We start from the raw sequence: 25,811 nt of genomic DNA, 5'->3' as shown, positions 1-25,811 counted from the left end.
AGTTTTAAAATATCAGATTTATGATTCTGTTGAAAGACATCCCACAGATTTACACAACCAAACACACCCTAGGAGTATCCACTGGCTTACAACCCAACATTCCAGTCTTAGTCAAAAGTTCTACAACATACTTCCATTGGGATAGACTGACCCCTTTGTAACTATGAAAATTTTCAATACCTAGAAAGTACCGGAGAACTCCAAATCTTTCATTTGGAAATTTCAACGCAAATAGGTCTTTACTTCCTGACGTAGTAGGAAATGGGGAGATTAGATCTCGTTCTAATGCCGACGAACCTTGATTCCAAGTATAGAAAATGGAGAACCTTCTTATATTCAAAGTGCAAACTGATTACAAAGGAGCATTAGAAGCCATAATATAGAGAGGCTTGCTTACAGAAGAAAACAAAATTCAAAATTTGAAACTTCGACGACCATTTCACCTTCGAAATGCACGAAGAAGGCAAAAAAACAGCTCTATACCAGTCCTGGCGGACATGCATTGTCCTCCGTCTGCATGACATATGAATGTCACAGCATAGTGTTCGAGAAGAAACGAGAGTAGTTTCTTCTCTAGATATTCGAGATTTTCGAGATTTCACCGAAATTTCAATAAACTCGACTAAAGCTATGTAAGTTTAAGATCTCGTATGCAAATCTCATCCCGACTAGGTCAAGACCTCCGAGATCTCGATGAGTTTTTGAACTATGATCTGGACCTAAATGGTTAACATCTATCATGATCATTGACTTAGCCTAAGGGTGTCAATCTGGAACCGAAACCGAAACCGCCCGCGTAAAACCGTACCAAACCGCACCGTTGCAAAAACGATACGGTACGGTATGGTCAAACGGTATTGACCACGGTATGGTACGGTAACGGTTTTTACGGTCATACCGTCGGTATGTACGGAAACCGTACCGTTTTACCGAATTTGTACCGTAACCGTACTGTTTTGGGGTGTAAACATGCAAAAATGAAACCGTACCGTTTTCGTACCGTATGCATACCGTTTTCATATACATATTGTTTTCATATACATATCGTTTATAAAAATCGCATTTATACCATTTTTTGTACCGTATATATACCATTTTCGTACCGTACCATATACATACCATTTTATATACCGTTTTCATACACTTTCGTAGCGGTACAGTTGTGGTATTGAAAATAGGGTTCCTAAACGGTACGGTACGGTATCGGTATTGGGTACCTATTTTTGGTATTGTACCGAAACTATACCGTATTACCAAAACCGTACTAGTTGACAAGCCTAACTTAGCCCTGTGGTAACCTAAATGGACCTTATTTTGGTTCACTTGGCATGGTATGAGAGCTTACAAGAAACTATGTCCAAGTGAAGTGCTTAAAATTTGAGAAAGGCTATTTACTGCACTGGCAGCTGACTGGCTCTGAATCATGGTTCAAGGTCTCGGTGTCAGACTTGGTTTCGGCTAAGCAGAAAATTGAGTTGGAACGAGATCTCAGCGAGTTGGCGCACTTTTTTTTTTGGGTACTCTTTCCATGGTTTCGGTGGGTTTTTGACCTAGTCACGTCATGAAACTTGGTATACAGCCTATTTTGGGCCATTTAAACACTATGGCACTATCAAATTTTGAAAAATCAAAGTCCAAATATGAGTTTGACTTCGTACCCTAGGTTTGTAGGCTACAACGTACTAATAGGCCCTATTCTACACATAATTTAGTAGTAGAAAGCATACAAATAATGTAAAACAACTTAAATAAGCATTAGGAACTTAAAAAAGTAAAATACATCAATCTTATCTCACCTCTATCACGCAAACGAGTATCATGCTGGATCAAAACCTTGAGACCTCGCTTGACTCTACCGAATCAAGTTAGCCTCTTACTGTGACACATAGCCTTTCTATGTCATAGTGTTGCTGAAGAATTGCACATACTCTTCCACACAATACAAAAAAGTGGGCTCATCAACAAACTGAAGATACCCTATCTTAGGGTATGGATAACGTGGTTGCGAGATCGATCCACTGCTACTGGATGGTGGCGATCAAACTACCATTGGCATGTATGGCTCGGTTGGGACTGTGAATATGTCGTCCACAAAACCTGACCCAGGGCTCCACGCAATCTGGCGATTTTTCAATCGGAAAATGGGATGAAAACCAGTTTTTTGGAACCTCTCTGCGAAAACCAGCGGGACGACCGAGAGCATTCCAGATTTCAACTGGTCTCAATTAAGTTGAGTCACTTTTATATGTTGAGTTTGGTTTGGTTTCGGTCGAACCGAGATCTCAGTCGAGACAGTGTATTTCTCCCATTTTGTACCTGGCTTCGTCTCGGAGTTGCAAAATACCGAGATATTTCTGAGATCTCGATGAGACCTAGTTCCATGCTCTAAATTGAGCGGAGGACCGGTGTGCTTAAGAACAGACGACTGGTACATGATCCACTGATTAATCGTTCAGACAATGTACGAGAGGTGTTCTTCACAGTCTACATGGTGGCGGCCAACAGGAGTTCAAAAAATTGATCTGTTTGAAACAATAATGGCTAGTTTTTTGGTTGTTCGAATACTGCCTATAAATAGTGGAAAGGCTTGAGTTTCAAGGGAGAGACTTTGGGCAAATACATGGAAAATCTATCATGCTAACATTGTAAAATATTCCACCACCCATGTGTTTCAACTTGCAAATCCAATGAGCTATTGAGATAAAGGCTGAGATTCAAAGAGCTTGAACTTGCAAATCTAAATAGTCATTGAGCATGAGCTACTGAGCAAAAGGGATCAACACATGTGCTCAAACTTGCAGATGCACCTACTAAAGAGGTAACTTAGTGTTTGGCCTTTGAGCCATTGTTGATCACGTTGTGATTTGATAAAGGTGACACTCCTCCCTCTAAACGGAGGTTCTTTGATAACAATGATGATTTGGGTTTAGGTGCCACTCTCCCCTTTAAATGGAGATTAGTCCTTGGCAAGTTTCCAAGGAAAGTTGGCAAATTTGGCTTTATAACATGAATCATCCGATTCACAAAATTCAGCACTAGATTACTGCAACTTGTTAGATTTTACTTATTAGATTTTACTTATGCATTGAATTTTACCTAGTTTTTACATGTCCTATTCGCAGGTAGGTTGTGCTATTACAACTTGTTGGTTGTGGGTTCAAAACTTGGAAACAACCTCTCCTGCAAAGCAGGGGGTAAGGCTGCGTGCATTAGCCCATCCCAGACCCTGCTGTAGTGGGAGCCTCGTGCACTGGGAGTCTTTTTTTTTTACCTGTCCTATTTGCAGACTTGATTTTCTAATCAATTGAACCACTTTTCCTATTCAAATTTAATATGGCATTTCCAAATTCCTTTTTTGGGTTTTTTTTTTGGTGGGGGGGGGGGGACGATGAAGGGAAATCTGGGAAATCAAGTTTTGGATTGGCAAGTCAAACCTCAATGGCTTGGCTGGATGTGCTAGCAACTTACAGTAAAATGATGTCTTTTTTTTGTTAATAAGATCCTGAAATGACCCTAATTAAATTAGTTTTTATGTGCAATAGGTTCCCTGCTTATCCCATATTTGGACTGCATAGTTTGCATAACATGCTTGTACTCTTTTTCAACTCCAATGGAAAATTGATTCATGCTTCCATATGGGCTAGAAGTACTTAACGTGCCAATTTAATAGTGAATCAGGTGGACAATATTGAAAGAAGTCTAGTATTCATAAAAAAAATTAATTCAGGCTTTTGCCTGAACTCAATATCAATTCCTGTGTCATCCTATTTGTGATGCATAGATCTGTAGCTCTAATGAATTGCATTTAGTAGTTTCCAGAAACTTGGAAGCATGAGACAGCATGAACCAGTTACAGCACATTTTATAGTTTTCTTGTTCTTTGTTCACTAACATGTTTAATTTTCTGGGAGGGGATTGACAAGTCTGTTAACTATAGTTTATATTGGCAGATATGCTCGAACTTTCGTATTCTTCTATTCTATCGGATTGCATCTTTTGGTGTTCACCTGTTTATACAGGATGTCTGCTTTGAGCCATCTCAGGTACTCATCCAACACCTCCTGTTTATTGTGCTGAAAGCTTTTCTAGATATTTTTGTTTTGGTTGTTAAATGTGAGTGACTAGTTCTAGTCTAGCGCAACAAGACCCTTGCATGAGTTTTGGCCCCAATAACTCACCGTCTCATGTTTGATCAAAACTGACCAATGGATGGATTTATTCCAAAAGAATGCATACACAAAAATCAGCTTGATCAGATGACTTCTAATCCTTCCAACTTATATTATTTGATAAAGTCTCTCTTTTCTTTTTCCTTTCCCCTTTTTGGTGGGGCCATTAAAATAAATATAAGAAATAGGGGTGAAAAAAGAAAAAGGGGGGGGAGGAGGGAGGGGGGGGGGGAATGGAATCATATGGCTGGTATTGTTCCCTTGAGCTGATTCTTGATGTGGTTAATTTCTTAAGTGGGACTGGTCTAATAGTGGATGCTGATGACCTTTCTCATGGAGTACACGGTAAGTTATAAGAATTAATAAGCAGCGTAAACATATTGTTTCCCTCCCCAGACCCCGCTGTGGCGGGAGCCTCGTGCAGTGGGTATGTGCTTTTTATCATTTCATTGACATATTCCTTGGTCTGTGCAGCACAACGAGTGGCCATGAGGAATCTCTTGTGACTGATGTGAAGAATCTTCCACATGCCCTTTGAGTGTTCATTGATAAATTTTGATTCCACTGATTGCCCCTTGTAAATGATGGATGGATTTCAAATGACAATCATTGAGTAAATATCCTGACAATGTATATAACAAAAAATTGCAGTACTTTTGTTTTATGAGACCAATACTTTTTTTTTGGTTGAGTATGAAATGTACTAAGAGAACCATAATAGTTGTTAGCTTCAAAGTTACTGCAAGAAAGTCTGCTTAATAAATTGAATCCATTTTACTGCCTTTATTCTTTACTGCTACCAACTTATATGCATTACCACATATTAAGTGGATGAAACAAGAACTCCAATCCAATGCATGTTGATGTCTGCATGCTATGCTACTAGACAAAAGACACATCAAAGTAAAATAGAAAATAACCTATTCCATCTTCCATTAAAAAAAAAAAAAAAAAAAAACCTACCCCATTCATATATGTCCTGTTTTGTTTCAACATGAAAAATTGTCCCTTATATTTTTTTTCTAGGAAGGAGAATGCGACCTGGTCGCATAGGGACGTGCAAAATGACTGCCGTACCCCCTGGAACCCTAGAAATGACTAGGGCTGTGGCAGTCACTTCACACGCCCTCATATTAGGGTGCAGGGGAGGGGCGGCATGTCTGGCTCGATCGGGTGACCTTCTGAAAACACAAATTTTATAATTGAAAATTGGGAAAAAGATTACAATGTCCCTCTCATGATTTGTTTATTATTTTCTCTCATCTGCTCTGAAAATGTGGGTCTCATATTGGTGATATTTATTTCAGGACACCCATTGATGTGACCTACAGATTCCTCCCCACACTACTAGTGTGGGGTATTTTCTCTCAAATTAAAATTTAGTCTTTTTTTCTTCTTGTCATTTCAAGTTGAAACATTCGAATCATCAAGTTTCAAGGACATTGGGTCAATGAGTAATGCTTGAGTATTCTTTGGTTGTGGGTCAAAATGTCTTAAAAGGCAGTGTGGATAATGGATGAATCGGTACCCATTCAACTTAGTTGTGATGTTGGAGGATCCACTAGGGCTGCAATAGGGTCGGGTTGGGCCGGGCTTTATAGAATCCTACCACAACCCTAAGTCCCCTTAACTGGGCTCAAACGCGATCGGATCCTAACTCAAGGTCTAAAAATTCAACCCTGATTTGCCTTCAGGATTGGGCCGGGCTGACCCTGATTGGCCCTGATCATGGGGAGGGGAAAGGAAATGCATGGGTTGGAATGGGTCAGGGAGAAAATTATCAATTTTACATAAAAGAATACTATAATAAAATGTATTATATATCACTTATAATCTTCATGTATAATATATTATATAACAACATGAAGGTGACGTTTAAGGTTTATATATATATATCCAGGCTTAGCCCAAGGCCTCAACCCTAGTTTGATCCAACCCTGATTCAGGGCCAAATATCTCAGCCCAGACCCTGTTCGGACTCAGGGCTGGTCAGGGCAGGTCAGGGTAGGTTCGGACCGACAGGGCCAAATTGCACCCCTAGGATCTACTAGCCAAAATGTGTGACCCTGCATGGTCATCTAGGAAAAAGAGAGTAAGGGTCATCTCATGAATGATATATCCATCAGTTCTTCATGCTTTTCCATAACTCATTACTCAGATCTGCATATTCTTTTGGAAGATGGGTTGTATATAGGTCCAGCATGCTAATTGGGTGTTAAAAGCAAAACCCCACTGTCTTTGGTTTTTTAGCTACCCCAAATCAAGTGAAGACTTAAGCCTGGTTATGATTAAGTTGCATTTGGTTCAATTCTGGAAGCGAGAAAATAGAAAAGAATCGAGTTTCAGAATGCGTTCTAAACCTAGAATCTATTTCGAGAATGAATACCAAACATAACCGAATCAAGTGACAACCAAGTACAGCTTTAGGTTTGGTTGGATCCCCTAAAAAATTAAAGAGGTTCCTTTCCCAGCTGTATTTCTAGTTTCTCCATATAGTAGAGGACAGCACATATCATAAAAGTTTGACCAGGTTTGAGTCAACTTTTTTTGGTATCCTTACCAGATGCCAACTTGCACAATTCACAAATGCATGCCAGCTGGTGTTTCCTATTGTGTCCCACAGGTTAGGCATTCAAAGTCTTGGAGGATGGGAGAGGGTCGAAAGGCATTATCTCTTGCATGCATTTCCATGAGTTTGAACCTGAGAAAGGGGGCTCTAGGCTCTAGCAGACGACTCTCTATCTAGACTTCAAATGAAACTTTACCAAAAAAAATAAAAAAACAAAAAGACTTCAAAAGGGAGTCCCCATTAGGGATGTAAATGAATAGTCAAAATCCGTTTCTATATTCGTGTTCGCATCGGTTTAGAACTATTTGAATCCGTCCAAAAACTAAACAGATATAGATACAGATAAACTATAGCTATCCGAAAAGCTATATTTACATATAAATGAAAAAAATATTTGATCCGTATCTGTGTCTGTATCCATTTAACATTATCCAAATCCATCCGAAAGCTAATCAGATGCAGATTCAAATATAGTACTATCTGAGCCAAATTCGATCCGTTGACATCCGTAGTCTTCACAGAGGATATGAAACCGACATGAAAGATGGATCAATTCTAAGGAGTTATTTATGCCTTGACAGAGAAGGTAGAGTCGGTTGTACTTCTTCACGTGAAGAGGTCTTGTTTAGAATTAGAACCTTGGGAATTGATGTGTGTGGTTGAGATGGATGAGACCATCATGTGATCTTTTACCCAAACTCATAATGGGTGGAAATGGGCAATGACTCGAAATGACTCAAACCCACCCATCCCCAACCCACTTTTCAGATTGTGCATGAAACCCTTGATTCTAATCCTAAAAAAAACCATCTTAACCCTAAACCCCAAGTAGGGGGTACCCTTGACTAGTTGCATTCTAAGGGTCTAGCCTATAGGACACTTGGGATGTTTCTGAAGGTGGAGCTCCAATAAAAATATAGAGGCCAATAACTCAAAGTCAGGGCATAATCCTATTCATTTCTTTGAGGGGAACCCAAAAAAAAAGAAAGAAAGAAAGAAATGAAGGTGGGAGTGATGTGGGTTATTATACTATAGGAGAGGGAAGCTGATGAAAGTGGACAACTTCAAGCCTATCATATTTTTAAATTAAATTTTTTTTTTTTTTAATTTTTGTTTTTGGGAGGAGGTTCTCTAGACAAGTGGCATAGGGGAGAGAAGCACATCAATGATTGAAAATAGAATGGTTTAATAAATAGACTGGAGAGAGGTCATTTCATGCGAGGATGAGAGAGATACTAATGTATCCTCCGCACTCAGAGAATCTATTTCCTTAAATTATTATGCATTTATTTAAGTTAATGCCTTATACCTAGTCAAGTAAAAAAACTTCCTTCTCAAAATGTTTTATTATCTTTTGGAGTATCAAAAGGCAAGGACTGCCAATTACACACCTTGTATGTGTAACCTTTTCCAAGCCATCTAGCATGCATTTCATAAATAGGCTTTGTTTGGGACCCCCTTATCAGCAACACTTTTAAAAAAAGCATCCGAGAATGTGCTTTGAATTGCACATCTACTTACATTTAGAATTGATGTAGAAGGAATCATGGTTAGCAAAAAGGGGAACGGTAATAAAATAGAGTCTTACGGTATGGGTTTAAAAACTAAAAAATTGCAAATGGACGCTCAAATAAAACAGTCAAAAAAATAAAGAACGGTAAAAAATGAAAAACGGACGGTACGGGTTTTAAACGTTTATATTTCAAAAAAACGAGACCAAAAAAATGCTACTATTCTCATATAAATTAAGGAATTTTTATTTGAAATACATGCTTCTATTTTCGATATCCAAGCATTGACTTTGAATTGAAGGTGATATCATGAAAAATGTAGTCCTTCGAGTCATCTTTACGTTGGTGAAAGAATCAAGCCGATCAGAGTTCGGGAGAGAGAGATATGGTCAATTAAGTCCAAGGTCTTAAAAAACGCCAAAAAAAAGGAAACGTGTTTTAAACATGTTTTAAACTCGTTTAAAAGGGGAATGTTTGCCGTTTGCCATTTTTTACCGTATGTTTGGGAAGCATATGACAAATCGTGTTTAAAACGATAAAAAAGGGGAACGTGTTTAAACGCGATTTTACTAACAGTGAGAAGGATATTAAAATTCTCTGCAGTACCGGCAAGGCATAGAAACCTTCCATGTTGCTAAATGTATCTTCCAAGGATAAGCCTTCCTTGAACATTCTTGGTTGGTAGAATACATTAGTGCTATTCTTCTAACTACCACTAACCTTTTACCAAAAAACAAGACGAAAAAAGGGAAAAAAATATTACTCATCTTTTTCTAGGGTTATTTCCAAATCCACCTCCTTTTTGGTAATGTAAAAATGATTTATTAATTGTAAAAATAAACAATTTTTTTTTAATCTCCAAGCCCTTTTTTTTTTTTTGTTCCACTTCTAAGTAAATGACATTATATATGCGAGAAATGTCTATTACTTAGTTTTTAGTTTATCTAACAACTACCATAGAGGCATCCTTATTTAATACAAATACCATGGTTGGCATTTCAAGTTGGGAGAAAATGTTATGCCATGAACTACTTCTCTTAACTTCATTTTATAAGATAAAACATTAATTTAAAAAAATAATAATGAAGATGAAGTACCTAATATGCTTTTATTTATCTATTTAATAAATTATAAGACCCCAAACATCTATGCACGGCCATAAATCCTCCAAGTATAAGAATATTATTTTTATTAGGAATCCATTGAGTTGGAGTCTTTTAATTGGTATATGCTGTAGAATTTCAATTGATATATCAATTGCAATAATAAAATGTGTTCGAGGTTATTGTTTCTCTATCATTAGTCAAAAGAGAATTCAAATCAAACTCCAAGTAGAGGGAAAAGTGCTTAGTAGAATATTCCTTAAAATATTTATAAAAAAAAAATCATAATCAATAACATAAGAAATTTTTTATGAAATTTTGAAGATAATAGGGAGAGGGTTCCCTACACTGCCCGAGTACAGTTTCAAGCGAATGAGGGAACTCCCTTTGGAATCTGACAATAGGAGAAGGAGCATTTATGATATATCACCCCTTCATATGAATGATATGTGAGGGGGTGTGGAATTTCATTTTTAAGCTAGTATTGTGCACAACTTTTTTCTCAATAAATTATTATATAATCTTAACAGCTTTTACTTGAACCAAAGAAAGAGAAAATTTTCCTTCATCGTGGCTTGAGGAAAACTTGATCGACCAAAGGATGGAATGGGAATGTTGTTTCTCCCGCGTAGGTTGTATGGTCAACTAAGTTTACTATGACCAGTAATTGTCATTGGCACCGTAACGATCATTTATCCCATTGTTTTTATTATTATTATTATTAGCTGAATTATTATTGCTACAAAAGTTTGTTATTTTTTTAAATGTCACAAAGCATCTATTCTTCCACATGAATAGATGACATGTTCATTCCCACTGTTAGATAAAGAGGGCATGATTTAGATTAACCTTGTGTCAAATTTTAGAGTCTAATTAAATCCAGGGAGAGGACAGGAAATGCATCACATGATATGCAATAAAGCAGTATCATACATGGTAGGGAAAGGTCATTTTATGTTTGGAGGAGAGAGATAGACACAAAAATGCTAATGTATCCTACTCTAGCGATTTTAAAAACCTTTTCCCTTCAATCAAATATATATTTTTTTTATTAACACACATTCCGTGTATGTCCATGCATGTGTACCACTACTCTAGATAATCTGGGCACCCTTCCAACTCTGAATGAAAATAGATGGTTTAGATTAAAAAATTCATAAAAATTGATGATTCATATTTATCTTGTAATTTTTGAAAAGGAAAAAGTTCTTTGTCCGGGAGTGCTGGCATAGCTCCTATGAGTCTATCTCTCTCTTCTTCATGTGAAAAGACATCTCTGCCCCCTTATTTTAAGGAAGAGAGAGATAGACACATGGGAATGCTGGCCTACCCGTACAGAAAACTGCTTCCCTTTTTTAAAATACCGCCTTCCATTGCTAAAAGGATAACTTCCCCTATTATCATTTTAATAATAATAAAGTTTCTATATGTCAAATAATAACATTTTAATAGCTTTTTTAATCATAAAATATTTATGATTACAAAAAAGTGTAACAAATCACTAACCATTACCATTATAAATTGGTAGTAGAAGTCCTGCTGTGCCATCTTTGTAGAAAGGTTTTCATCCATTAGAGTCTACATCTCAATTCCAATATACTAATACTTAATTGGGGATCAAATCTGGACAAAATCTTTGATATGACAAGACTCAAGGACAGCTAGGTAGTTGGAAGTGGGCGAATTATTAACTACAGGGAATGTTTAAATAACATGGATTGTACCATTGAATCACACCTTGAGTACAATCTTGGCATTTCCATTGGCTTAGCATAGTTTATATCAATTTCAATTTATATAATATGAGTTAAAAAAAAAAAAAAAGGGAAAACTTGTTTGTATTCATCTTTTTTCTTACTTCTTTTAATCTTCATTGTATTTCAAATTCTCCTCTTAGGTGGAATTTTTTGTTTTTCTTAATTTCCCCTTCCACTACCTCTTCCTTGCCTTCCCCCCTTTCTAAGGCCGTAAACAGATTGAATTCTCTTCTCCCTTTTCTAAGGATGTAAACACATTGAATTCTCGAATTTGGTCAGAAAGTGACATTATCATGTTTGTATCTGATTATATTTGGATGAATTTCGATAATTTTCAATTAGTGGTTCTTAAATATGGATTCTTCTAAATGGATATGAACATGGATCGAATACGATTTTTCGACTATTCGTTGACATCTTTATTATTTTGTTGATAAGGGTTAGGGTTGAGACTTGAGAGTTCAACAACTACCATTTCTTCTACTCTTTTTAATTTTTGATTTTTTTACTTTTGATTTAATCTTGTATTTATTTTAATAGATATATGATTCAATGTATCACAATGCATAAAATAATATATATAAATCAATTGAAAATATAGAAAAAGAATCAAATTATCTTAACTTATAAAATTATAAAAATAAAAAAACAAAATCCAATAAGGTAACTTAATTGGATAAACGGACAAAAAGATATATTTAAGACATTTTATTACTGTCGAATCGCTAAACGAATCGGATAATAATCGGTCGAATAGAGGGATTATGATATTCGTATCCGATTAGTTTTTGAACGGATTCAAATTCTCCTAAACAGATACGAACGCAAATCGAATACGTAATTTTGAATATCCTTTGACATCCTTACCCCTTCCTCTCATTTCATCACTAGCTACCCTCTCCCTCTCCCCTTCTTCTCCATCTCGAGCTCTGCTCCCTTTCTCCTTGTCCCTCTGCTTGTCCGTCTCCCCTCCCCAGCATCTCCCTCTCCCCTTCCACCCCAATAGTCAAGAGCTCAAACACCAATACAGGCAGGGCCAAATGCCTCATCACCATAGTGACATTATCTTTCAAAATTGATTTCATCCAATTGAGTGTCTGGGTAAGGTTGTGCCAATAGAACAGTGATGGTGTGAGCAAGCTCAGGATAATCGTGAGGATTCCCAAATCTAAACATAGCAGCTCTGGCAACACTATAAGATTGTAACTGAGTGATAGGGACATCAACTAATTATGAGTTGTAAAACAAAAAACCAATTGAGACAAAGTTTTTAGAATTTTTATCCTGTGCAGTTACTGCACGATGCAGTACTGCATCGTGCAGCGGTTGCAGAGGCCTTGTGCACCATGTGAGGTACGCTGTGCCACATAGCTTCTGTTGTGCCGCATGATGCAGTACTGCATTGTGCAATTACAAGAGAAGACAACGATTCAAAATTTTACAGTCCATTGATTCACCTCCACCTTGGTGATTACCCAACAGTTGCGTCATAGTAGTGACATCAATGTTCGCAATAAGAATAATTATAGACAATTTAAGATGGTGTTTGTAATGTATGTTAATGTCTTCAAGGAAGATAAAACATTTATTTAAAATAATAAAATCTGATTTAATAAAAGTGTTCTGCCAGCCTCATCCCAATTTAGTTTTAAAGACCCCCGTAAAGTAGGAGAATAAAATAATAAAATTTATCTAATATGTGATTGGGTTTGATGTCATAATAAATGTGAGGTTAGCATTTTTTTTAATTGAGGTTTTGCAAAGAGCCTTAACCCAGTGAGAAAAAGAGAGATACATGGGGGGAAAATCTATTGAAAAGTAAATCTAATGCATAACTCCGTCATCCAATGGAAAATTATCTCCTCCAGTTTGCTGACCGGCCTAGTTCTCCAGTTCCTCTAATAGGGGATGGTGGACCCCACCCGGGCAGAGTGTTTGGGCATGGATAGAGAGGTCATTTTAGCCCTCCTTTGTTAGAGGAACTAGGGAACTGAGCCGGGCAGCCAACTGGAGGTGATAAAGATCCATTCACCGACAGATCTTTCAAAATAAATGATATAAAATGCTAACTGGTTGTGTAGCCCATGCACCAACGTGGAGCAAATGAGAGTATGCACAGAAACATTGAATTGGATGAGAATTTTTATTTCACTTGATTCTGAAGAGTCTTTTTGTGTGCACCTATGTTTGGGCGCAATAACCATGCAACCGATTAATATTTTATATATATAGAGAAGGAGGATTTTAGACCTCAACTAGTGAGGGTGGAAGAAATAATGACTTTAAGATCTTGGGTGTGGACTCCGGAGAATTGTAGAAAAACTTTCTCGTATATGTAGTACCTTTTTTTTCTTTAATTTTTGTCATTTCTGGCAAATAAAATGTGTCTAATATAAGACTACTGAAAGGTCAGAACAATGAGTATAATTAAAATGCGTAATCTTTTTTGAATGTAAATATTATTAAAAAAGATAGGTCTTTTGTTTCTGTAGCGAATGATCTTGCTATCTTTGTCTGATGTAATAGACATAATTTTGTTGTGAAAATTGATGTAATTTTTTACTTATTTAATTAATATTTTTTTGGTGGCTAGTGAAAAAAAAAAGACCGTATCCTCAGCATGTTTGTTTTACGTGATCACAATGGCCTGCCTCGTATTGCTGTCTCAGATCTACGCTCATTTAGCAATGTCATAGTTGGAGAAGTGTTGGCTATTCGAGAAGGTTTGTTAGAGGCTATATCAAAGGGAATCTTCAAGGTTCTGGTGGAGAGTGATAATCTGGAGGCAATTTCTTCTCTTCAATCCACTACTAAGGAGTCAGTGTTGTCTATTCACCCGGTCATCGAGGATATTAAACACCTTACCTCATATTTTGATGAATGTGTTTTTTCTTATATTCCAAAGGATGCTAATTCTATAGCAAATACCCTAGCCAGGAGGAGGGCTTAGATCGGGCTGTGTGGCCCAAATCTGATCCATGTTTTTCTGTAACATCTGTTACGGACAATGTGTGTGTAATCCGATCCTAATGAATAGATGACTTCTCTCTTAAAAAAAAAAAAAACATAAAGGAGAAAATTATTCTTCCTTGACCTCATTCTTATTGCTCCATTGACATTATACACTGAAAAACAATAAAGAAACCTATAAAAACTATTTTCAAATATAAAAAATAATAATAATACTAATAATAATAAAACTAAAAAAGGGACAATATCTGAGATTTACTCGGTTAAAGTAAAAATTACTATACAAATAGGTTTGCTGCAGAGGTTTAGGTTTTGTCTATATACCATACTGGAGATTTGGAAAGAACGTTCCATTCTTGACATCATGGCTCCGAGAATTTAATCGTGAAATAGGACATTGGGTGACCTCTCGAATGTGGACCTTTATCCGCTGCTGTAACTGGAGCACTACTATGGGCCCCATTGTGCACACATGATCGTTGCTGCACCGCATGATGCGCACAACAACGCTCCAGTTACAGCAATAGATAAAAATTCCTCGAATGTTGTGTGTTTCAGTTAGCTCAGAGAAACTAGTATTCGTCCAGGTTTTCTATGCCATACAACATCTGAGGAAGAGGTGATTCATATCCAAAACACTGTCAATGCATCTAGAACAATATGGATAAATAGAGACCCTAGCTCGAAACAAGGCTAGCAGTAAGAAGGCGAGCATGTAAGAGTTTCCACACAAAAATTTTAACCTTTGGATTGGTTGGAGTATGTTATAATCTTAACCAAACTGGGTTAGGCGGAGAGCATCTACCTTGAATGGCCAACCTATAAGCTAAAGTTATCAAGAAAAAAACCAAATGAAATATGAAGCTAAATATATTTATTAGGCCGTTAAAATAAAGGTATGGGAATAGATAGGATATGTTGGGCAATATTTGGTGGCCACCAGTGATGAATCAATTTCGAGTTCCAAGTCCTAGAGAGAGGATCAACAAGAAGCTCAACAGATTGGGGGTGTGTGTAGGAGGGGAAATGAAGCTGCGAGACAGGAGGGACATTGCACCTTTCCTTATTGCTTATCAATTGTTGGAAATTGGAATCACTTCCTCCGTATATTTTGGATTGAAATTTTACAAATGCAATGTTTGCTTAATTTATAAGTAATACATCAGAAAGGAGAAAGTTTCCTACAACGACAGTGTAAGAAAGAATCTACACACTGCAACTAATGAGGGATTGGAAAATGATATAATCCATATGTGGCCTACAACTTACATGGTCAAAATAGGAGAGAATTTTTTTTGATACTGAAGATTCCAAATCAACAGTATTAAAAGGTCTTTGACACTTCCACTCAACAAGGGCTCATTTTTCTAAAATCCTGGTTTATAGCAAGAAACAAACAAACAACCAAACGATTCCCTCCCTCTCTTGCGGTGATCCAATCATTTTCACCTATAGATATTGGGATCCCATTCTCGTACGAGAACGTATAAAAATGAGTGTGAGCCGTTCAGATGGCATCTAACTTGAGTGGGTCCCACGTGGTGGAGTAATGGTATTATGGAGTTACGGCTCTTTCTCTCTCTTTTTTGCCCTTTTCAAATTTTGAAATGGCAAGGAGATATATAGTCATTATGAATTTCACCGGCGCATTCGACAGCTTAGTTTTGGCGGTCAGCGTCCACGTGGCGCAATTATCACCCAACGATCATACAGTCTACCACGTGTCAGGTAAGGAATGATTTATTGACTGTATGTGGGCGAGCATTTTAAGGCACTGCCACCTCTCCTTTCCCTTTCCCCTCGCTGCCTTTGTTTCCCTTCGCTTTCCCTTAATTTTAGAGAGAGAGAGAGAGAGAGAGAGAGAGATTAGAGACTTGGTTCGTCGGCCCCAAACCTGTTAGGTATGTTTCGTTCATTCCAAAACTATCATTGATTTCTCGATTCAGTAAGGTTAGATCTAAGAGGATCTATCTCTTCTCGAAATCGTTTATCGATTGATCTTATTCGCAGTAATCTCTCTGTTTCGATATACGACGAATCAGAAATTTTAATATGTTTTTTTCTCTGTGAATCTGTCTTTTTTCTTATATCGTATTTTTTTCTATTTGGTTTGAATTAAGTTCTGATTGAAGCTTTTTCCGAGTTGCGGCTCCATAAAGCTTGGATTTTGCTTTGTTTATCGCTTTTATGATTCACACGGCGGATTCCACTTGTAGAATCCCTAATATATTTCAGTTTTTTTTTTTTTTTTAATACTGATTTGGTATTGGTTTTGTCAATAATTGGGTGTTTTGGTGGCATCAGGTGTTGTTATTATTATTAGATTTGTATAAAAAAGATGTCTCCGGCCGAATCCTCTCGGGAGGAAAATGTTTACATGGCCAAATTGGCCGAGCAGGCTGAACGTTATGAAGAGATGGTGGAGTTCATGGAGAACGTAGCTAAGACTGTTGACGTTGAGGAGCTAACCGTAGAGGAACGAAACCTTCTTTCTGTGGCTTACAAGAATGTGATCGGAGCTAGGAGGGCTTCATGGCGGATCATTTCCTCCATAGAGCAGAAGGAAGAAAGCCGTGGAAATGAAGAGCATGTGTCTGCTATCAAGGAGTACAGGGGCAAGATTGAATCAGAACTCAGCAAGATTTGTGATGGAATCTTGGGTCTTCTCGAGTCTCATCTAGTCCCATCGTCAACAACTGCGGAGTCCAAGGTGTTCTACCTTAAGATGAAAGGTGATTACCACAGGTACTTGGCTGAGTTTAAGACTGGTGCTGAGAGGAAGGAAGCTGCCGAGAACACTTTATTGGCTTACAAGTCTGCTCAGGTGGGTTGGTCATTGAACCCAAGTTAACCCATTTTGTTGTCACTGATGGGTTTGTTTTGTTCGGTGTGGCATGACTTGATTTCCTCCTTTCATGTAGGACATTGCTCTGGCAGAATTGGCTCCCACTCACCCGATTAGGCTGGGCCTTGCCCTGAACTTCTCAGTTTTCTATTATGAAATCCTGAACTCACCTGATCGTGCTTGTAATCTTGCAAAACAGGTTTGTTATCTCTTATGCTTCTTTTGGATTGTAATACGATTGGACAGCTATTTTTCCTCTGCAATTGTTAGCTTTCTATGTGTGGTTAAAAAGGAATTTCTATGGATTTGTTTGCTTGGAAAACGGAGATTTCAAATGAGATATGAGATGTCTGCTGGTTCTATTTATAATCACATATTTCATACTTCTTATTTGATTGTCACCAGTCTGCCATCCACGAGATTAAATGTTTTCTTGTTATGCACATTTCTGACGCTTAACTCAGAGCTGCATGTAGATCCTTTCTATCTGTGCATTTTGTGTGATAAATGGTCAATTTACTCTAGCATCTTCCAGGCATCTCTCAGTAGATTATACTGCCAAACTCGGTAATGTGGTGCAAGAGCTGCGCATAACCCTTTTTTTATTTATTTATTGATGTTACTCTTTTAGAATTTTACATATGTTTGTATGTTTGAGTGGGGGCATGACCTTAAACAAATCCCCAATTCAACCTTGTATTGGTTCATCTCCTTTATTAAAGCAATTGGATTGATAAAAGGTGAGTAATTGAGTATTTGTCAAATTAGAAGTACCCATTAATTGTTCATTGTTTCTTATTTCTGTGTTAAAGGACTATAAAGGATTCAATAAGTATGCAATATATCAATATGATGGTTTCTTGCATTTTTGAAAATCTTGAGGATTGTGTATCTGTCATCGTCTCATATGTAGATTGTTCATTGTTTTTTACTTCTGTGTTTAAAGGACTATAATGGATTCAGTAATAGTGCAAAAATATCAAAATGATGGTTTCTTGCATATCGGAAAAGCTCGAGGATTGTGTATCTGTCATCATCTCATATGTAGATTGCTGCAAGGTTCGAAATTTTGCCAAAATTACTGAAATATTCGGTTTCTTAAGAAACCAAAACAAAACGACTATTGAAATTTACATGCAAAATTTACAAAATTTTCATCCAAATATTTCAGTGTTGGTAGATGGCGAAATGGGTCAAAATCCACAATTTTGGACCTTGGATTGTTGTTAGGTTTTGGCAGGTGTGCCCTGGACATTGAATGAAATTTGTTTTGAACTTCGAAAGTAACAAGTATCTGTGTACACCGGTACTTGAAATTTCTAGTTTGCTTTATTTGTCAACCCCCTCAGCCCCACCTTACCCACCCAAAAAAAAAAAAATAGAAGTTAAGCTACCTTCTGTGTCATTATGATTACAGGTGATTTTTCTGAGTGTAACATATATAGTTATGTATGCATTTAATATCTTCAAGCTTGAGCTTCTCCTGGAAAATTAGCATGGTCCTGATTTTTCACCCAGGCCAGGAACAAATTTGCCCAAAATAATCTTTGTAAACAATGTTTAAGAGCTGGATTGCAGGTTTTGATTTTATTTGGTCTCTTCTTTTGTAAGTCATCAGGTGTAGTTGGGTATTATTGTTTGGATCCAGAGTTACTATTGGTATAGTGTCTGCATTGATTGCTTGTAATGGAGTGGAAACGTGATTCTCCTGCAATTTTTTGGTTATAGAATAGGGTATATACACCTTACAGGCTCACAAAAATAGCACTAGTCCCACTATATTGTACATGATCTAGCACATACAAAAGTTAGGTTTTCTATTGTTCTCTAGCATCAACAGAATACAAACGTCTAATTCATGTCAAATTGATGCTCAGATGATGATTAATTCTTTAGCAATATTAAGCACCCTGTACAAGGTTTGGCAAAGTCTCAAAAGCCTGCTGTTCCTTTTCTTTGATGTCACCAACAGGTTCAACACCGAAAGCCACTTTTCTTTCTTATCCTCAAAAAGAAAGAAGATAAACAGCTACGCATTTATTTGTGGAAATTCATTTTTTGTTTGTTGGTGTTGTCTGCTAACTTGCTAAGTTCTTGGCGTGGCCTGCTTTCTTCTGGTTTTCCAAACCTTAGCATCCTAGTCTCTGAAACCACTAATTAAAAACAATATCCAACCAATTCATGACCCTGACTTCCATTGCCAACCATTGTATTCAGTGATGATGATGATTATATATATATATATATATATATATTTATTTATTTATTTATTTATATTTTGTCAACCACATGACAGCCAATTTACATAGCCCGTGTATTTGAGATTCATTATCTTAAAACCTTAAATTGTCCATTTTCAAATTCTTCTCTTTAAATCAGCTAGCAATCTTAACACCTATGTAATACAATCTACCATCATAGAAACCCCTACTACACTGTGTCTCCTTATGGTATTTTATGTTTAATATGTTTGTTTTGTTACTGGTTCGAGTCTAGCAAACCATTATGTGATTTAGGCTATTTCTTTGTTGCCATTCTATTTCTGCACCTAGTTTGAATAACAGAGACTTTTCAATTACCAATCACTGAATCCAAAACGATCCAAACAATATGTGATTTCAGAGAGATGGTAATATAAGTGTGACGCTATCATACACTGCAGTTTCAATTAGGGTTGCGTGGAGTTCTTTACAAAGCCATTTTAATTGCTTTCTGTATTAATGACTGAAGAATATTGGAAACTTGCTACCTGGTTAGGTCCTTAATGCTGGAAATTAGTCTTGTAATGGCATTTTACACATTATTTTAGGTGTGGTTCCTAGAGCTCTAGTGGTGAATCTCATCTCATTATTTTATTTAATTCACTGAAAGCTCCCTTACCCACATATCCAAAGCCTACCTGCGTCTATAACTCAACCACCAAGAAAATTCAGTGATACCTTCGTCTTATTGCCTATGCACCCAAGCCAACCCAAAGCCTCCAAAATGTGATATACTTAGCCTTTAATCTGCCTGTGTTAAACCACCCATCTATTCCATGTTCTATTAAACCCTGAATCCTCTTTCTGCAATCATCGCTGCTGTTTCTGCAGTCTTAAAACCCTAGTCTTGTAATGCAATCCTGGGTTGCCACACCCTTAAATTTGGATTGCTATGGGCCCACAGGTGACAAATAACTCAAATTGAATGAGTAGTGGCAGTTTTGTAAATATTGAGAACAGTTTAGGATGAAAGAGCAAAATAGGTAATGGGACAAATCAGTAAATAAAATTATGGAAAGGACGAATCAGGAAGTTAATACGTGCATGGGACAAAACAGAAGGAACTTTGAAAAGTAGGGGCTTTTGTGTAAATAACATAAAATAAGCTAAGTAGAAAATAAGATGGGAACTTCTTCCTCATGATAAGAACAGGAACAACGATAAACCTGTTACGTTAGGTGAGCTATAACTTCATAAAAGTCAACCTGATCAGAATAGGACTTCACCAACAGAATCGCCCAAGCCTAGTAATTAATCTCCAAACCAGAAAATAGAGTTATAAGGTGACTGGTGTATGGATGGATTGATGGGTCAATTGTAGAAATTGCAGAAAACAGACCATGCATTTAATTCTGTGATTTCAGACTTGAAAACTGAAATCGAACTAATAGTTTCGGGGATATGAGTAATAGAGTTTCAAACGTCAAATCTGGAAAGATTCAGCACTAGTATGAAGAAGTTACAAGCAGAACGACAAAACTGAAACTAGACTTGAAAACAGAAGTTCCACGACTTCCACCAGCCTTATAAACAAGGGAGAAAATAAGGGAAGAAGAGAATAGGAGAAGAGTACTAAAAGCTGGATTAAGAAGAATTACTGGACCGAGATGTATCAGTCAAACCAGCAAAGATCCAATGAGAGCCACCAGCAACCATAAAAAATACTCTCACTCCAATAATCTGAAAACTATTGAAGGATTACTACATGTATGTATGAAGACTATTACCAGTTGTAATCTAAACAGAGTCCAAATTAACTCTCACTCCTATGTAGCCTACAACAGAAAATGTTAATAAAAAAATGAAAATCACAGAAATAACCCTAACAAATAAATAAAACTCCTACATGCACCTATTGGACCAAGTCTGTGTAGCTGCATCATCTTGATTCTCAAATTTACCAACCTTATACTTCACCAAAGGCATAACTTTAACCCCATAAACTAATCTTTCCCTTGATAAATCCTGCATCATGTTGGTATTAGAATCCCTATTGTCCAGTTGCCTGCGTTATTGAGATTTATAATCCTTTCCTAAACTAACATGGGATTATTACCAAAAAGACGGCCTAACCAAAACCTCAGTTAGATCACACCAAAATGTTCTTCACCCATATATCCTGAACAATTACCCTTAAACTGTCATTTGAGATCAATTTGTTCACATATCCTGTTCACTAATGTTTTCAGTTTTCAGTTTTTTCATCTTGATATTTAGACTCAACAAAGGAGTGGTCTTTACTGACACAAATACTTCAAATGAAGATCTTTATGGAGAAATTTGACCAAATAATGTAGAAATTGATGTGTCTTTTGGTCACGAAGAGTCTGATCTGCCTCCTATTATTATGTGCATAGATGCACATTTCGGGTTTGGTTGATTGATTGAAAATTTACCTGCCATTATTCTAACTTGATGAAACATGCAAATGACAGCATTCAAATGCTTAATATGATACTTTTCGAATAGAGCGTGAGTTTCTTTTGATTAAATGTTGCAGTACATCCTCTGTTTGACAATTGGTCAACTTCATGAGTTGTAATGGGTTTATTGGCCACTTCCTGGCGATATTCTTCATGGTTATCCATACCCCTTCAAGGAAGTGCTTGTATTGTGGGGCTCTGTAAATTCTTTGGGTTACAGGGTTTTGGTATGAGGACATATTTTCTTAGAGAACTCTACAATCCTCAACAAAGAATATACACATTATTAACATTAACTTCCAAGAAGCAATGTCTGAGAAGGAAGCTTAAACCATGCAATTTTACTGGGTTTTGAGATTGGTTCAAGAGAAATTAATGAAAATTGATCTGGAAGGCTCAAAGAATCGATGAAACACAAAGGGATGACGTGGGAAATTTGTCTGTCTGGCTAAGCTATGGTGGGGATTTATAAAACTGTTTGAGGTTTGAAGGCTAAAATGGTGACCTTTGAGGTAAATTTATGAGTGCTTGATGGGTTGGTGGTTACAGAAAGACTGATGGTGGTTCTAGGAGAAACAGAGGTGGTTTGGTTGTTGGTCAGTGTTTAGGGTAAATGCTGTTTAACTTTAAAGAACAAAGAAAATAATTATAAAAAAGTAGTTGTTTTGGAGAATCCATATTGAATAGCAGGAACAAAACACCATACCAGAATGGCAGAATCTACATGGCTAGGAGAGACACTCTTGGGTGCAAAAACTTCAATTTGGTGGATCCAGATTTGAATCTACATGGCTGGGAAATGACAGTGCTGCAGATTTTAGTGCAGCATAAACCACCCTGTGTGAAACTGAGATAAGTCTGTTAAACAGATTCTTGGAGACAATATTAATGTACAGAATCCGTTATGCACTCTTCTATATACAGGTGAGATATTACTTGTACTTTGAGTGGCAGGTGGAATCCGTTTGTGATTGATGTCTGTGTGCTGATGGTGAATGTGTACTTTATCATTTAATAATTTGGGTAACTTCACTAATTTGGTGAATTGAGCTTTTTTTTTTCTCTCTAAGACTTGGAATTCTGGTCACAAGAAAAGGTTAAACATATGAATGGGGTGGCAAAGGAAAAGAAGGGTATTCTCTTGGTTATTTCTATCATTTACTAGTACTACTATTATTATTGTAACGGTTTCCTGATCAGCGGTTAAAAGTGTTGTCAAGGTGTCTAGGCAACCCAAGGTGTTGGAGGGGGGGGGCCTGGACACAAGGCAATCAAGGCGACCAAATTGCCCGCCTAGGCGGTCAAGGCGACACTAGTTGCCGAGGCACCTAGAATGTCAAGGTGGCCACCTGGGCGATGCCTTGACAATTATGGTTAAAAGAAACTTTGTTCGACTGGAAAGTTTTTTGGGCTATGTGGAGTGCTGGTTGGCCATTCTGATCTTTGGTTAGGGTAGGGAAAAGGTGGCATCTTCGATGGTCAATATTGTTGTTATTATCATGTTCCTTCACAATAGTTGAATTCCTTCATTACTGGCAATGCTATGCAGTATGTCCAAATCTTTTTAGCTTTCTGAAACATAACATTGACAGTTTGCTTTTGCTTGATTTTGGATTTTGGTGAAGTGAACAACAGTATTCTCATTTTGTACAATTCCCGTTGATTAATTTTTTATGAAGATTTACATTTATCATAAAGATATATAATTACAACTGTATCAAAAATCTTGCTCCTTCGTAAAATGATTTGGTCAGCATTGATATATGGAACTAGTGCCTTTATGACGCCCTTAAATGGGGATTCTCTAAACCAAAATAGCAAAATATATGCATATGATGATTCCCTGTCTAATTGAGCATGTTCTTATCGTATCCCTATTATGCAAGGGATTTTCTTATTGACACCCCTTAAGTTGTTGAATAATTTGTAACCCTTTGTTTTTGTAAGAGTATGACTCTCAATTTTTTCCCAATAAGGGTAATGGTCTTATTTCATATGGTTATTCGATGATAATGACACCTTTTGATAATGACATAATGATATGTCGTTTTCAAATTAATTTTGAAGATCCTTTTATACCCAATCTTAAAAAAAACTTTTTTGTATAAATTCTAAATACACCTATAGAGGTATTCAGATACTCCCATTATGTAAACATTGTATCGACTTTGAAAGTTGTGAGATCCATTCTAACTGTTATCTGCTACTGGGGGATGGGAGTATTGTGTATGACCTCACAACCTGCTGGATTGTTGTTTTATTGTAAAGATATACCTGCATGTTGAATCACTTTTGAATTCTAACCAAAAATTTAATTTTGGGTTTGCTTCTGGTGAAGAGGCATATAGTGGAAACTCAAAGATATCGCTGATCGTAGAACTGAGCTGTGCGTGTCTTGCTGTATTTTGCATGCACTAACCACACCGATGTGTGTTGCAGGCTTTTGATGAGGCTATTGCTGAGCTGGATACTTTGGGCGAGGAATCTTACAAGGACAGCACATTGATCATGCAACTTCTCCGGGACAATTTGACATTGTGGACCTCGGACATCACGGTCTCTCTCTCTCTCTCTCTCTCTATACATCTACAAACATATGCGGATGTGATGCTTGTATACATCCAGATATTCCTTTGTCTAAACTTTAAACAATGTGTTTGATATTCTGTTTTGCAGGAGGATGCTGGAGACGAAATCAAGGAAGCTCCAAAGAAAGAATCAGGAGAGGGGCAGTAGTGATGAATCCATCTGGACTCAGGCGCGATAGTAAACGAGAAATGCATTTGCTGCACAGATGGCCCTTTTATTTGTCAGTTGTGTTTAGTATAGACCCCAATTTGGATTGCTGTAGAAAGATTTCTTGGCCAACTCACAAATCATGAATGTTGTGGCACTTGGGTTGAACATTTGAATGTTTTATATACTTCGCTTTTATATTATTGAACCAAAGAATTTGGCTTGATTATTGATTTTGTGTTTATTTCACAGTCGGTCTAAAATCAGGATGGGCTTTGATTGTTATGTTGGGGCAGGGCAGGGCTGGCAGGAGATGGTATGATCAAGCCTTCAATGGAGACATCCTTAGTCTGTTACGAGTTAATAAATGTTATTCTAAAATCCAATTATGGAGTCTCCTCATTATTTGTTGAGGAATTGAAGGATATATCCCAATAGATGGGGTTAGTTTATCATTTTTGTGATTGAAAAAACCCGAATTAAACCAAGAGTTATCTCATTAAGCTTTTATATGGATGCCATCTTATTCCAAGAATTATCTCATTAGTATTGGTAGTAGCCCATCGCAAAGTGCAATTGCTCAAATTTTGGATTCTAGGGCTGTGTTTGGTATGCATTCTTGAAAAACATTCTCAGTCGATTTTGCTTTCTCGGATGATAAAAGTATGTTTGAGAATGTGGAATCACCTTATAATACATTCCAAGAATACATACCAAACACATGCAGCTAGGTTACAACCAAACCGAGTGGTTGGCTTGAGAATCACATCTAGGTTATCCTAGATTTGGAATCTAACATTAAAAAGAGAAGGGAAAATTTCACGGACACCCCTATAAGTATCCAATATAGTTGAAACTTACCATATTTTGGCAAAAAGGCACAGAAGACCTTTATTTTATGAAGATATATGAATTTAGTCCACTTTGTTAGGTTTTTGGGGTTAAGTTGCTGTTAGATTTATCATAATAGCCAAATTACCCTTAGAAGGGATAAATTACCATAACACCCCTTAAGGGTAAAATCCTCTTTTACCCAATAAACAAAACAGTTCATCATTTGACCAGCTAGGGCTGAAGGAAGAAGACGATGGAACTCATCTCCATAGCTGGGCGATAGATGGTGACCTCCGCCATTGCTGAACCCATCTCCAAGCTTGGAAGACAAAGAAGGAAAAACCCCCTCTCTGCTTGTCACATCTGACCTCTCTTCTCTTCCTTCTCTTACTGCTGTGGGTGACACCAACGGTAACGACGAAGACCCTTTCAACTCTTCTGGGATTGTTCTTCTGCTACTTGTTTGAGGAATCGCAGTGTAGAGTTTTGAGGTCGGTGGGTTTTGACAAATTTTCCCTATTTGTCCTCTTCATTTCACTAAACCTGAAGTAGAAACCCAACGTTTCCATTTCTGATCTCAATCTCCATCATCTAGCATAGGAAGTGGTTTTGCCCATCTGACAATGAAATTAG

General features: G+C 37.1%; 2 protein-coding genes across 2 annotated transcripts in view; both read left to right on the top strand.

Annotated features, from left to right (window-relative positions):
- The window catches only part of LOC122664540 (protein CASP), a 90,394-nt gene extending 85,534 nt beyond the window's left edge, over positions 1 to 4,860 (top strand). The window contains exons 18-19 of the mRNA XM_043860389.1: positions 3,951 to 4,043; positions 4,644 to 4,860. Of these exons, the coding sequence (XP_043716324.1) occupies positions 3,951 to 4,043; positions 4,644 to 4,707 (157 nt within the window). The 3' untranslated portion in view covers positions 4,708 to 4,860. The remainder of the gene's footprint in view (positions 1 to 3,950; positions 4,044 to 4,643) is intronic.
- An 11,013-nt stretch (positions 4,861 to 15,873) lies between these two features.
- Positions 15,874 to 24,570, top strand: LOC122665186 (14-3-3-like protein). The gene is made up of 5 exons (XM_043861271.1): positions 15,874 to 15,980; positions 16,384 to 16,903; positions 17,001 to 17,123; positions 24,048 to 24,164; positions 24,285 to 24,570. Exons 2-5 carry the CDS (start codon positions 16,418 to 16,420, stop codon positions 24,342 to 24,344), a joined length of 786 nt encoding a protein of 261 aa, XP_043717206.1. The 5' UTR covers positions 15,874 to 15,980; positions 16,384 to 16,417; the 3' UTR covers positions 24,345 to 24,570.
- The last annotated feature ends 1,241 nt before the right edge of the window (positions 24,571 to 25,811 follow it).

Source organism: Telopea speciosissima, chromosome 6 (assembly GCF_018873765.1).
Source record: "Telopea speciosissima isolate NSW1024214 ecotype Mountain lineage chromosome 6, Tspe_v1, whole genome shotgun sequence".
NCBI lineage: Eukaryota > Viridiplantae > Streptophyta > Magnoliopsida > Proteales > Proteaceae > Telopea > Telopea speciosissima.
This window is presented reverse-complemented; position numbering and strand designations above follow the sequence as displayed.

Excerpts from the sequence above, each read along its gene's own strand:
- LOC122665186 (XM_043861271.1), top strand. The coding sequence starts at position 16,418 with ATGTCTCCGGCCGAATCCTCTCGGGAGGAAAATGTTTACATGGCCAAA. Across the intron at positions 17,124-24,047 it reads CTTGTAATCTTGCAAAACAG|GCTTTTGATGAGGCTATTGC; the intron begins GTTTGTTATCTC and ends TGTGTGTTGCAG. Across the intron at positions 24,165-24,284 it reads TGTGGACCTCGGACATCACG|GAGGATGCTGGAGACGAAAT; the intron begins GTCTCTCTCTCT and ends TCTGTTTTGCAG.